The 13,850-nt window shown below is 46.6% G+C and overlaps 1 protein-coding gene across 1 annotated transcript in view; it reads left to right on the forward strand.

The window, feature by feature from the left end:
* Positions 1–13,850, forward strand: part of HHIPL1 (HHIP like 1) — a 154,386-nt gene that overhangs the window by 42,663 nt on the left and 97,873 nt on the right. The window contains exon 3 of the mRNA XM_086937760.1: positions 13,011–13,154. Within this exon, the coding sequence (XP_086793886.1) occupies positions 13,011–13,154 (144 nt within the window). The remainder of the gene's footprint in view (positions 1–13,010; positions 13,155–13,850) is intronic.

Consider the following 13,850-nt stretch of genomic DNA (forward strand, 5'->3'; position numbering starts at 1 on the left):
AGCCTCACTGTGCTTGTGTTGCTCTGTTTGTTTTCATTTGCACCCTTGCTGCATTTCCCTTGTATGTTTACTACAGTTTTTAAGTTTCTTGTTTTGACCTTTTGTCTTGATTGTCCCTTGCTTGCATTCCACATTCTTCTGCCTTAAGTGTCCCTCTTGACTTGGAGTATTGCCTTTTCTACTTCTCACCTTGTACTCATCTTGCAGTTTAACTGTTAGGCAGATGTCCTATTTATTCTTTACTTGTTTATGCCTTTGTTCTTTTGTATAGTTTGGCTCCTGGTTTCCAGGAGGCAATCCCTGCTCCACCATTTTTGTCTTGTATCACATGTAGTCGTACGTTGTGACAATGTGATATTGCTACTTTCTTAGGAATCTCCACTGTGTTTCTGGCTGGATCCATAGGAGTCGGTCTCTTGTATGTAAGTACACTCATTGTTTGTGTCCAAGGTTCTAGACACAGAATCCCTTTTGTTGCCCCCTTTCTTGCAGATTGATTGTCTGTAAGAATATTCTGCACAGAGATATTGAGTTTCACTAACACTGTGGAAGTTCTGAATCTTATTTTGTGCAGCCTGGTCGTAAGAGTGTGTCTGTCAAGTAATTCGTTCCTTTTCCAGTTGACACACATTAGGGTCGCCTCTCCGTACCCGTGATGTTTCTGTTCTTCATCCTGCTTCCGCTTGCTTTTTCTCAGTCTGTGTTTTGGCTTACTCCTCTTTATCAGTTCATCCAATTCCTGATCTATGGTGTGATATTTCTTGACATTATGGCGTTCTCCCTCAGAGCCCAACAGCATTCGTTTTACCCCGACTGCTTGTGGTGCACTGTGCTCACTGCTGCATAAGAACGAGGTGACCTACAGGATTGAGCAGACACAGTCTAAAAAGGGGTATGGGTTACAGGAGCAGAGCTGGTCTTTTCTGGGGCTTGAGGACGCAGGAGATGGGTGGTTGGGGTGGGGGATGTGGGATAGACGGTCAGAGTGCCAGAAGGGATTTCAGCTGGTCCAGGCGGATGACCTGGCTCGCGAGGGTAGGTAACGGAGGTTACTTCACCTAGAGGTTCATAATGCTGGCTGGGTTTCAGTGCCTTTTTGCTGTTGACCTTTGTCCCCTTTTCTGAATTCATGTGTCCTGCTCATTCCCGGAATATACGCAGGGATCTCTGGAACATGTTAGCAGAAAATCAGCAGTGTGACAAAGGTCACTTGAGTGTGCTGAACTGTGAACGCTGCCTCTAACATACTGATAGTCATTGTAAAAAAACAGGCCTTCTGAAAATACATATAGTCCTGAAACCCGACTTCTTTATTTCTTCCTATGGTAATTGAAGATGCAAAAAAAATACCCATTCACGATCGTAAACAAGAATTGTTTCCTGACAAATGTGGCCGATAGGAAATAAATCCACAATCATTGCAAAGTACCTATAATACAATTATTCGGCCAAGTGTATTTTGTATGTATGGAGAAAATGAGTATATCTCAGCCTACTTTCTGCGCACTAACAAAAATGAAAACAGTTCAGTCAATTATATACATTTTATCTATAGAAGCAAGACCATTATTACAGCTGTGATTTGCTAACCAGTCCGAAAATTTTTTAGTGGCTTCCAGCTTGCACACGCTTTTATGGATGACTTCCGTCATTTGCTTTACTAACAGATTGTTAACTCATACCTTCCACTCCTAGCAAACTGATTCAGTCGTTAACAGTCAGAGTAAAGGAGATGAAACGTAGAACCACAGAATTCACCAAATTCAAACACCGAGTTTCACATCTCCACCTGGTACCATTCTTCCCAGATTCTTTTACCTGGTAAAGTCAGAAGGATGGCCACAACAGCATTAGAGCCAAACCGGTATGGAGACCCCGCTTCAATAATGACAAGGGCCACTATGTGTGTTTAAGCTCTTTAATTCCCCGGAGCGCCGGGAACACCGCTTCACTTCTCAGCGGTCGGCGCCTTTACAAGATGGCCGCCTTCCGCTTCCGCTGCGCTCCCATCCGGTTCCGGCCCTCTAACAACTAGACCGTCACCACATATCTCCCCCCTTTATGCAACCACAATACTTGCTGTCCATTTCAAAGTCCTTGAATCTCTCAGGAATTCTTATTGTTCTTCCTGCTCTCGTCTTCGTCACTCCTTCTTCTTGTTCACTTCCTCGTACTTCCAACAACCTACCACCAGTCCCTGTTCCTACGCTGGTACTTTCCGTCCCTTTTCCTTCTGTTCCTTTCCCGCTCCTGCCATTTGTTCCACCTGTTTCTCTGACTTCCTCTTTCTCTCCATAGGCATCTTCAACTACCTGCTGCGTACAATCTTCCACTTGCTCCATTCTCCTTCCGCAACTTTCCTCTTTGCTTCTCGCCACGTTCTCTATCTCTTCCTCTGTCTCCGCTCCCCACTTCAAGATTTTGCTGCACTTTGCCATTCTGTCCTGCGACCACACCTTGCCATCGCTGAGCAACGCTGACCTAGCATAGGGCTCCAGGACTTGCAGGGGCGGTGTGAATTTGCTTTCTCCCTTCCTTTTGAGGTTCGCCACCTTTACTCTTACCCAATCGCCCTTCTCCAGTGACACTCCTTGTACATTATGTCTCTTGTTGAAATGTTCAGTGTAGGTCTCTTGTGCCTTCTCCAGATTCCTCCTGACCACAGCGGGCGACCATTTGCTCTGCACCACCATCTTCCTCCACGCTGCATTGTCCTTAGTAAAGGGCTCTCTCCCTCTCAGTACTTTGAACGGGCTGTACCCCGTGCAACCTGGTGTGATGCGGAAGACCCACAACAGCTTAGGCAATTTCTTTTCCCAGTCCAGTCCATCATTTATAGCCGCTTGAATGGTGCCCATAATCATCCTGTTAAAACGCTCCACTTGTCCATTTCCTGCAGGGTGATATATGGGTGTGTGCTTGACTTCTATGCCATTCCTGGATACAAAGGCTTCCCATTTCACTGATGTAAACTGCGACCCGTTGTCGCACGTGATAATTTTTGGAATCCCTTCCTTGAGGAATATGTCTCTCAAAAAGGTTATCACCGTCTCAGTGTCTACAGCTTCCTTCACTTCCACCTCTGGCCACTTGGAATATTTGTCAATTAACACAATGGCGTACTTTTGTATTCCTTCCATGTTGAGAATAGGTTCCATGATGTCGACAGACACCATCTCCCATGGTCCATCCGGCACCGGGAATTTTCCTAACGGTGGTCTCAGCATGCTTTGGGATTTGTCCTCTTTGGAACAGGACTCACATTGCCTTACATATCGTTCTACTTGTGCATCGATGGCTGACCACCAGTACGCTTGTCTAGCCAGGGCTTTGGTCTTGGTGATCTCCTGGTGTCCTTCATGCAACAAGGTCAGTAGATGATCTATTATTCCTCGAGGAGGAACCACCTTGTCGCCCCTCAGAAGGAACAAAGGATTCTCCCCCAATGACATCTCATCTCTTACTTCCCAGAATCTCCTCAGTGTTTCCGGGAGGTGTCTCTTTTCCGGCCATCAATGGACAACGTACCCTTTTATCGTTTCCAGCTCTTCGTCCGCTTTGTAGGCTTCTTCCCACTCTTGTGCACTGATCACCTCCTCCATATCCGGTATGGTAGCCACCACATACCCATCCCACTTCGGGGTCGTTTGCTTGCCTGCTTCTTCCTTGGCCGCTGCTCGACTCAGGAAGTCAGCCACCTTGTTCTGTGGGCCCGGTATGTGCTCTACATCGTACACAAAGTCTAACAAGCTCAGTGTCATCTTAGCAATCGTTGGTGTAGCATGGGCAAGGCCATTTGAGGTCAACACCTTTATCAAGGGTTTGTGGTCTGTTCTTACCAGAAATTTTGCACCCCAGAGATACTGCCTGAACCGTTCCATCGGCCCACACCACCGCTAGCATCTCTTTTTCTATGACGCTAAATTTCTCCTCATTGGGCGCCAACGACCTTGAGGCAAAGCTGACTGTCGATGTCTCTCCCTTTCTTGATCTCTGCATTAACACTGCCCCAGACCACAGTCACTGGCATCAGTGGTGAGAATGGAGTCTGCGTCTGGATCAAACCCTTTCAGGGGAATTGTTTCACTCATTTCCTGTTTCAACCTGTCAAATTCCTCCTGCTCTTCCTTATTCCATTTGAAACCGTTCCTTTCTTTAAGTAGCTGGCGCAGACAGTGTGTCTTAGTGGCGAAATTGGGAATGAATTTGCTATAATACTCAGCCATTCCCAGGAATGACCTGACGTCCTCCTTCTTTCCTGGGGATGGCGCGTCCAATATCGCTTGCATGTTGGCTCTCTTTGGCTCTATGCCTCTCTCACTCACTTCATGACCGAGGTAGGCCACTGACGGTACCTCGAATTTGCACTTTGACACTCCGCCGTCAACCCGTTCTCCTGCAACGTGCGTAATACTGTGTAGCTTCGCATTGTGTTCTTGTTTTGACGCTCCCATGACCAAGATGTCGTCCTGAAAGAACTGAACACCTTCCACCTTCCTGAAGAGTCTATGCATAAGTTTTTGAAAAACAACTGCGGCTGCCGATGCTAGCCCAAAAAGCATCCTGACAAACTTGTAGCAACCGAAGGGCGTGATAAAAGACGTGAGGTGACTGCATGATGGATGAAGCTTCACCTAGTTGTAGGCTGGCGACAGATCCACTGTGGAGAACCATCTCATTGATACGGGGAAGAGGAAACTTATCGACCACAATGTTTTTGTTAAGTTCCCTGAGGTCAACACACAGCCTCACCTTCCCATTGGGCTTCTGAGCTACAACCAAGGGCGAGAGCAACTCTGCGCTCTCAATCGCCTGTATCACTTCCTCTTTTTCTAGTCTGTCAAGTTCTGCCTGGACTGCTTCCCGGCATCGGAAGGGGATGTTCCTCACTTTGTGTATGACCGGTTTGGCTCCCTCCTTCAATTTGATAAGGTGTTTGTAGTTGGCCAATTCCCCTATCTGTCCATTGAATACCTTGGGGTACTCCCTGCGCCATGCTTCCTTGTCGCTGCATCCTTCTATGTCCATCAGCATCACCTTTTCTACTCCTCCCGGGTTTAGTAGTATTCCTAGTGCTCCTTGGTCCTTCCAACTGAGCACCGATGGCCCCTTCTCCGCAATGTATAGTTTGCAGTTTGCTTGTCTTCCTCTGAACTCAAACAGCAGTGGACAGTAACCTAACATAGGTATTCTTTGCCCCGTGTATGTGACGGGTCGTATATCCAAGGGATGTAGCTCCTCCCTTACTTTCTTTCCGAATTTCTCTTCCCACACTTGCCTTTGTATAATGGTGATGGGGGCTCCGCTGTCCGCGATTATTTCTATGGGCACTCCTCCAATGTGAATGTTCAACCTGGGTTTGTCCGAATTTGTGCCTTCCACATCCAATATCTGGGCATCAATGTAGAGGACTTCCTCCAGTTCTTCTTCCTCTGTCTTTTTCTCTTCTTCTTCATGTTGTTCCTGGTCTACATATCTGACCATGGCTCCCTTGGGATTTTGGCGACATACCTTTTCATAATGTCCGAAGACACTATAGTATGCACATTTCGCCCTGAACTCTGGGCATACCTTGTCATTTCCCAAATGCGACGTGCTACCGCATCTGTAACAGCTTGGCCTTCCTCCTCTTCCTGTCCTTTGAGTTGCACTTCCGGCTTGTGAGCTCCTTCTATTATCTTGGCCCTTTGGTGGATCCTTCTGCTTAGTTCTTTCGCCTTTGTGGTTCGTCATGATTCTGCAGACTGTCTGTGTGCCACCTGCATCTCTTCTGGCTGCTTGGGCGCAGCGCTTGGACATCTCCGCCTTCTTAACTAGAGCCCAGACCTCCTTCAGGGGTGCATCACCGTTCACCCACAGTTTTTCCTGGACATGTGTGCTGGACGTGTGCATTATGATTTGGTCCCTTATTAGCTCATCATGGAGAGCCCCAAATTTACATGTCAGTGCGAGCTTCTGCAGCGCGGCCACATACTCATCGACCGTCTCTCCTCCCTCTTGTTTCCTCTGGAAGAAGTTGTGTCTATCAATGGCTACACACACAACGGGCCTGTAGTGTGCGTCTAGATCTTCAATGGCATGGCTGTACACGTCCGTGTCGGTGCCGTCCCTTTGCCCCTTGACAATGGTGTCAAAAACCCTGAGTCCCTCCGGACCCAGGTTGTGTAACAGGATCTTCTTTCTAATTGGGCTTGAAAACGCCACCTCACTCTCCTCTTCTAGTGTCTCTAAGTAGTTTAGGAAGTACCTCTTCCAATCCTCCCAGGGCATGGCTGGTTCCCCTCTTTTCGGGAGGAATGGTACCATTTGAGTGAGTGATGTCGATTGTGACGCCATTTTCCTGCCCTCTCTGGGGCCTGCTCGTGCTGGGTTCTCGCGGTTGGGCGGGATGCCTGGCGCCTGTCTTGCGTCTCTGTCTTCTCTGCCACGCTCCCTACTTGCTGTGCCCCCTGACGCGCCCTCCGTAGCCAGGAGCAATGTCTGTTCACTCCTGCTTTCTGTATCTGGCCCTCCGCCCCTTTCCTGCCGACCCACCAGCGTGGCGTGGTGGGGCCGAACTTGTGTGTAAACACTCCCCTGTACTCTGCTGCGCGGTGTGCTGTTGCCTGTTGTCCCACGTGGCTCACTGTACCTGGCTGGTCTCTCCCCGTCTGGTGTCTCAGCACCGTTCTTTGCACCTCTCACGATCGACTGTTCCTGCCTGCTGCTCGTGGTACAAGCACCTCCACGTCTGCTTGTGCATGTGTGCTGTCCTCTGCCGCTCTCCGGGTTTGATTGCCTCTACTCCCGTGGTAGGGAATGTGACTCCGCCTCCCCTCCGTTTAATAATCGTTGTATTTCCGGAGTGCGGAAGTTCGTCCTCCTACCCTCGGTGCCACAGGTTAGTCCCGAGCCTCGTCGCCATTATGGAGACCCCGCTTTAATAATGACAAGGGCCACTGTGTGTGTTTAAGCTCTTTAATTCCCCGGAGTGCCGGGAACACCGCTTCACTTCTCAGCGGTCGGTGCCTTTACAAGATGGCCGCCTTCCGCTTCCGCTGCGCTCCCATCCGGTTCCGGCCCTCTAACAACTAGACCGTCACCACAACCAGCCATGTCTATATTATCTCTAGACATAGCAAATGTCACTGACTTTATCAAACTAATACCCCTACGTTTGATACGCAACACATCAACCCAGTTTTTGATGCAGATGAATAATGATTCTGGGGTACTTTGAGAAGTATTGAGATGCTCAAAGAAAATCTCAAACCTTCCCCATTGTATCCTTAGAAAACTGCTAATTATATACACCAACATGATAGCAGTTAAGTTTTAATATGTACCCCCCACACACAGACCTACCATCTTTAAAAAAACTTTACATAGCGTGAGGAGATGGCACATTTTCAGGGGGGGGGGGGTCTTCTGCAGAGAACTACCCAAGTGGTAATTCTGCACCCTACTACTACCAACCTCCCAAAAAAAAAAAGGAGAAAGTCTTTCTGAGGCTGGTGCCATAGTTTTTGGGTGCTAACTCTGTGCAGTAGTTTCCAGCTGATCTTCCCTGTATGGTGGGTGACTCCTCACTGTGCAACTGTGTGAACATGTGACACATAGTAGCGCTGTGCGAATTTGCAGTTCTGTATTACCAAATGGGCGTGCGATCTGCACTCAGGCCGTGGCACGTGGTTTCTCATTTTGAGTTTTGATCAAAATGGAAGGGCAGATGTAGGACTTGGCCTTTTTGGCTGAAGTTCCCTAAACCTTTTTCTTTCCCCCTAGACTGTTTTCCTGACATAGAGTTGCCAATTTAGATGCTTTGGGTACTTTGCTGCTGATCAGTGTCAAAGTAAAAGTGTTGCCTATGTAAAGTGTAATGGTAATTGGTGACCATGATAGGTATGTTTGCCTTACTAGTAAAGTCCCTAGTGATGTGCTCTGTGTGTGCCAGGGCTAGTAATGCAAAGGAGCGTGGAGAAGGGAACTCAGGCCTGCAGTGTAGGGCCTGCGTGCAGTTTGTCAAGTTAGCATATTGTCCTGACAAGTGCAACCACTTGTCAGGCCTTACTTTCCCTTTTGCTACACAGTGGGCACCCATGTGGTAGGTCCCGGGTAACCCCTGGGCAGGGTGCAGTGTAGGTAAAAGGCAGGACATATATCAAGGTGTGTGTTATGTCCTGACAGTGAAAAACACTCCATTTCGTTTTTAACTGCTGAAAGGCCATCCTGCCCATAGGACAGAATGGGGGAGGCTGGGTGTTGTGTTTGTTAGCCTAGTTTCCTATAAGTTAAAAATGGAGAGGTGAAGTTTAGTATGTATGATCTCACGGCGTCATAACACATCTTTCTATGAAAGTATTTTTGTCACTGTGTGTTCAGAAACCACTCTTTTAGAAAGTGGCTGAGTTTTGTGCTTTAAGCATTTCTCTGTGTCTCTCCTAAATGAGGATTGACTGCCTGGATTTGTGAGGTGAGAGGAGCTGGGAGAGGTCTTGACTCAGGGAGGGGTTGAGATGGCATTGGGAAGAAGAGTGATGCACCGGGTTCAGTGCTAGATATTTTTGTAGAAGCTTGTAACCTGTAGATTACTATACAATCAAAAATGCACAAAACAACATGTGTAGAAAAATATATATTTTTGATTTATTTTTTTCTTATCATATTCTTACTTTTTGTCAACTTTTTAAAAAACAGATTAGATATAAAAAATTGATAGACATTAAATATCAGACATAATTAATCATCCATACAATAATAGAAATACACAACATGATAATAAATATTCATACCACCGATTGACATATATTGTAAACAACCCTACATTTATCTATTTCTTCATTTGTTATGTTCTGGTAGACCTGACATACAAAGAAGAAAAGGAAGAAAACAATTATGATATTTGTTTGTCCATTCTCAAAACATAGATTTTCGTTGTTGGTTACCAAAGGGGAAAAACACAGTTATGATATTTGTTTGCCCATTCTCAAAGCATAGGTTTGAATTGTTGGCTACCAATGCGTTTCGGCAGAGCCTTCATCAGGGTTTTCTTTACCAGTGGTTACCAATGTTGTATGTTCCTGTTGTATTTTTTCTGCTAAAGCGATTCCTGCTTGCGCTTCTATCTCAGTAAGTTATCTGTATTAGACATAATCTTCTATCCGTTCTGTTTATCAAAATTGGACAAATGCCTCCTACCATGTAGCCTAAATACCTTTAAAAACTTGATGTTTTCACCCTATGGGTGACAAACAATCTACTGGCTGAAGACTGGTGTTGACTCGATTACTTGAATGTAAATCTTTTTTCGGTACTCGCAGTTCCTACTGTGTATAAATAATAGGATCGATCTCTTGCTTTGATGCTTGCTCAAACAACGATCCTCAACCTTTATAAGTTGTGAAATAACCACGTCTAGCTCCAGGTTAGTTATCGGCAAGGAGTTGAGATGGCACCAGGCTGCCCTGCATCTAGAGATTAGGGGGAGGAGAAGCCCGGGTGGTGAAAGGGCCTGGGCTGGTGCTATAAACCAATTGAACCATCTCCTGCTGAGTCATTAAGGATGCAGGTCCCCAGTATCAAAGGGAGAAAGGTGACACTGGGAGGGAGACACCCAGAACTGATTTAGGCTGGGGTCAGGGATCCCTGAGCACAACCAACTTCAAAGACATTTAGGGGTATAACTATGAGAGCTGAGGCCCATGAACGTTGGAATGAAACAGAAATAGATTTAAACTGAAAAGGTTTGGACCCATTTCATGGTCAAGAGGAACCTCTGCTAAGGAAGGAACAACTGAAGAGACTGATGGGGAAGGACCAATCATTGCTTCGTGATCTGGGGCTGGCCTGCAGTTTGCTGTTCTAACCAAGAAAGAGGCTGTTGGCACTGTGCTCGGTGTGTGGGGTCCCCCTGCTTGATGAAGACTGTGCTTTGTGCTGTGTCTTGTAACCCCAAGGGCCCGAGGTGAGCTGGCTCCCTGTTTGGAAACCCAGGAACATAAATGTTTCCGGGGAAGTTTCAAGCGACACGGTGAGCGCGTGGTGTGGCAGCTTGAGACCCTCAGAAAGTGTGCCCTGTAATCTTGGACACACGGAGGAGCAGCTAGACTCCGACGCACAGAGTGCGTGTCGTGGTGCACAGGAGGCGTTAGTGGAGAGCGCCTGGTCAACGTGTGCACAGAAGCTCAAGTGAGTCTCAGACGCGCTGGGTGCGTGTCGTGGTGCATGGCAGGCGCTGGTGAAGAGCCACTGGTCGGCGTGTGCATCGAAGCTGGAGTGAGTCTCGGACGCACAGAGTGCGTGTCATGGTGCACAGGAGGCATTGGTGAGGAGTGCCTTATCAATGTGTGCATCGAAGCTGGAGTGAGTCTCGGACGCGCAGAGTGTGTGTTGTGGTGCACAGGAGGTGTTGGTGAGGAGCACCTTATCAACGTGTGCATTGGAAGTGGAGTGAGTCTCGGACGCGCAGGGTGCGTGTCAGGTTGCACCGGTAGGCATTGGTGAAGAGTGCCTGGGCATCGAGTGCACCGAAGGAGAAGTGAGGCTCTGACACGGTGAGCGTGTTGAGGTGCGGCTGAAGGTGTTGGTGAAGAGTGCCTGGATATCGGGGCACCGTAGGTGGAGTAAGTCACAGTTAAGCAGTGTGCGTGCTTGGGTGCAACCTGGGACTGTGGAGGTGATCGACTGATCATTGTGTGCACTGGAAGAAAGTGAGTCTCGGCAACAAGGTGTGTGTGTCTTGGTGCCAACTGAGACCACAGAAAGGAGTGCCTGGTGAGCGTGCACTCGGAGTTAATGTGGAGTCCCTTCAGCATTGTGTGTGTGCTTCGTGCCAGAGGAGACCCGAAGGGTGCGATGGTGAACGTGCACCCGGAGTAAAGTAATCTTGGGGTGTGGGGTACGTGTGCCCTGTGGCCGCCTGAGACCTTCCTAACAGTCAAACCTGGACTGGCAGTCCCGGAGGAGCTGAGCTGCCAGGCCGAGCCGCTGAGGCCCGTTGAGAAAGTTCTGCACGGAAGGCCAAGTTCGCGGAAGGTGGAGAGGATAGTGGGGTCGCACCCCCAGGTAACGTGGATTACTACCTGGGCGGGGTGCGGGCTCGGAGGGACACTCTCTCGGCCTCTCAGTCCTTCTGATGATGTGGGCCTGTGTTTCGGCTCAGAGTGGGGGCCCGTACTGATGAAAGGAGTGCCACTACTGGGGCCAGAGTAAGAAGCTGTACTCTAAGTCATCGTTGAACCGTGTGGGGGGCAACTGTTATCGAAGAGGCTGATTGTCGTAATACACATTGCCAATATTGCTGCTAACGAACTGATGAGCTGTCTTATGACGCCTGACATTATTACTGCCTAACGAAGTACACAATTGTAGCGCTACGCATTGCATTATTCCTTAATTGCAAAGTACATGGTTGTAGCGGCCCACATTGCATTAGCTCTTTATAGCAAAGTACATGATTGGGGTGTGACGCATTGCATTATTCCTTCATTGTGCAGTACATAATTGTAGCGGTACCCATTTCATTATTTCTCCCATTGCAAGGTACAGGGGTGTATCGTTACGCATTGTATTATTTATCCTTTGCCCAGCACAGGATTGTATCGTTACGCAGTGTATTATTGTTTGTCCATTGCAACGTGTGTAATTCTAGCATTGCGACCAGCATAGCATTTTGAAAGTGGTGGTTGGGGATTTGAACCTACCGGCCAGCTGGAACGAATAGTACCATTTATTATATGTTGGCTCTTGTATCGTGTGGTCTGATCGTATATCTTTTTATATAAAGTTTATACTCGTTTTATCAATCCATTTGTGGTGTCACCAGGGGGTTACTGTGGGCATGGTTGCACAGACTGTACATTTGTCCCTTGGAGATAGGCCTGGCTATGCGTGTCAAGCTACTAAGGGGGTGAGCAGGGCTATCTCAAACGGTGTTCTTACTTGGCATAACGTTGAGTGGGGAGTCCTGGGTCTCGCACTTGGTGACAGTGGTGTGAGACGGGGACTCTGGCTTCCAACAGCAGATATAGACAATTCCTGCTTCAGTTTAAAATGGAGGCTGTTGCGGGTTGATAAATGCAATATGGATGCAGTAATGGATACAGACGTCCTTTGTGCCTGAGTCGTAAAGGGGCTGTAATATAATTAATGCACTATATTTATGTGCAGTCCAAAATGAGCGTGTGTATGTGTGTCCACACTTCCTGACACATCTTTTGTTAAGTTATATCTCTACTTGTTTTGAAACAGGTCAATTTTAAACTCCAAATATACTTGGCATCCCCTACCTATTGTCATATGTCAGTTGCTTCAAGAATAATATATTTTTCCTAGGCCCGGGTGAAAATTCTGTTACGCTTGCGCAATCGTGTATAATTTCGCTACTTTCATACTCAAAATTCCCCAAAGTACACTATTATGCCAGGCCACGTAATGATGCGCAGTGAGTGGCAAAAAATTATCCCTAGCGCACGGGAACGGCAAGGAATCGGGCAACTTCTGTTTTCACCATTTGTGTTTTTTGCAGTATTATTTTGGTGCCAAAAACGGCCTTGCATCGTCCAAAATGGATACCAAAATTTATTTTGCGCTAAAATATAGCACCATGTGCCAGTTTTGTATTTCACATAATTTTTCTGAAATTGTATGTAATTACACAAGTACAAATTACATGAATTTTACCCTTTCCTAATTTTTTCACACTCGTTGAAGTTGGCCATATTAGTTGTTGTATTGTGGTTGGTAACCATGGTACAATTACATTTTTAATGTGAATGAATGCAGCATATTTTATTACAAATATTTGTTACTTCTTTTCTTGGGAGGATTGTGTGCTTATGTAATATTCTGTGAGAGTGCTCTGGGCGGCATGGTTGTGCAATTATGATTGTATCTTCATTCAATAAATTCACTCTTGAATATTCACAAATTGCTCTGCATGTCTTAGAAAGTCTAACATTGTAGTGGACTAGTAGTCATCTTCGCTATGACTGCCCTTGATAATTATATTATCCATTGTTTTTCTTCACCAGGATAATTCTGGAAGTAGATGAGCCAGCATCAAATCACAACGGAGGACAACTACTGTTCGGAGATGATGGTTACCTCTATATATTTATTGGTGACGGGGGAATGGCTGGAGACCCTTTTGGAAAATTTGGAAATGCTCAGAATAGGTAAGTCCATCAGGCTCCTGGTGGTTGCTTGTATGTTTCATATTTGTATTTTTTTAAGTGTCTCAAACTGAAATTGTTTGATTGTCCTGCAGTTTTAAAGGCAAAATCATTAACTACATTGTTTTTATTCTTTTATTTTCCTTGGCATGGGGAAGTTCCTCCAAATTCGCCACATATACTGATTTCCCCAGGATCCATCTGAGCGCACCTATCTGCCTTTATAGCTCTGTCCCTTTCCATGATCAAGCATCTGCACCATAACCTCTTGCACCCCAGCCTGCTGCTCCTTAGTTTTTCCCGGTGAGATGGCAGTAAGCGGTATGGCTGAATCCTTATCATAGGTTGGTATTCCCTTGAGGACCCATCCCTTGTGAACTTTAAGTGACACGTGAATGGCAGTGACCTCAAAGGTTGCCAGGAGATGTGTCTAACAGAAGCCCAATGGGAGCATGGAATGCCATTGGAATCCCCCCTCATGGCTCCATTTTGAAGTTCAGCATGAAAAGAATCCACATTGCACTAGCCTGTGGGTGTACTATGAGGGTGACTAACAGGATAGTAGTGAATAGAACTTTGAATATGCATGAACTATTTTCTGCACATTTGCGTTCAGTAATTTTTTTTATTTTTTTAAAATTAATTTTCTTCATTGCAACAGTTTGACAGTTACAAGGCACTTCATCCAAAATTCAATCT

Source organism: Lissotriton vulgaris, chromosome 9 (genome assembly GCF_964263255.1).
Source record: "Lissotriton vulgaris chromosome 9, aLisVul1.2, whole genome shotgun sequence".
NCBI lineage: Eukaryota > Metazoa > Chordata > Amphibia > Caudata > Salamandridae > Lissotriton > Lissotriton vulgaris.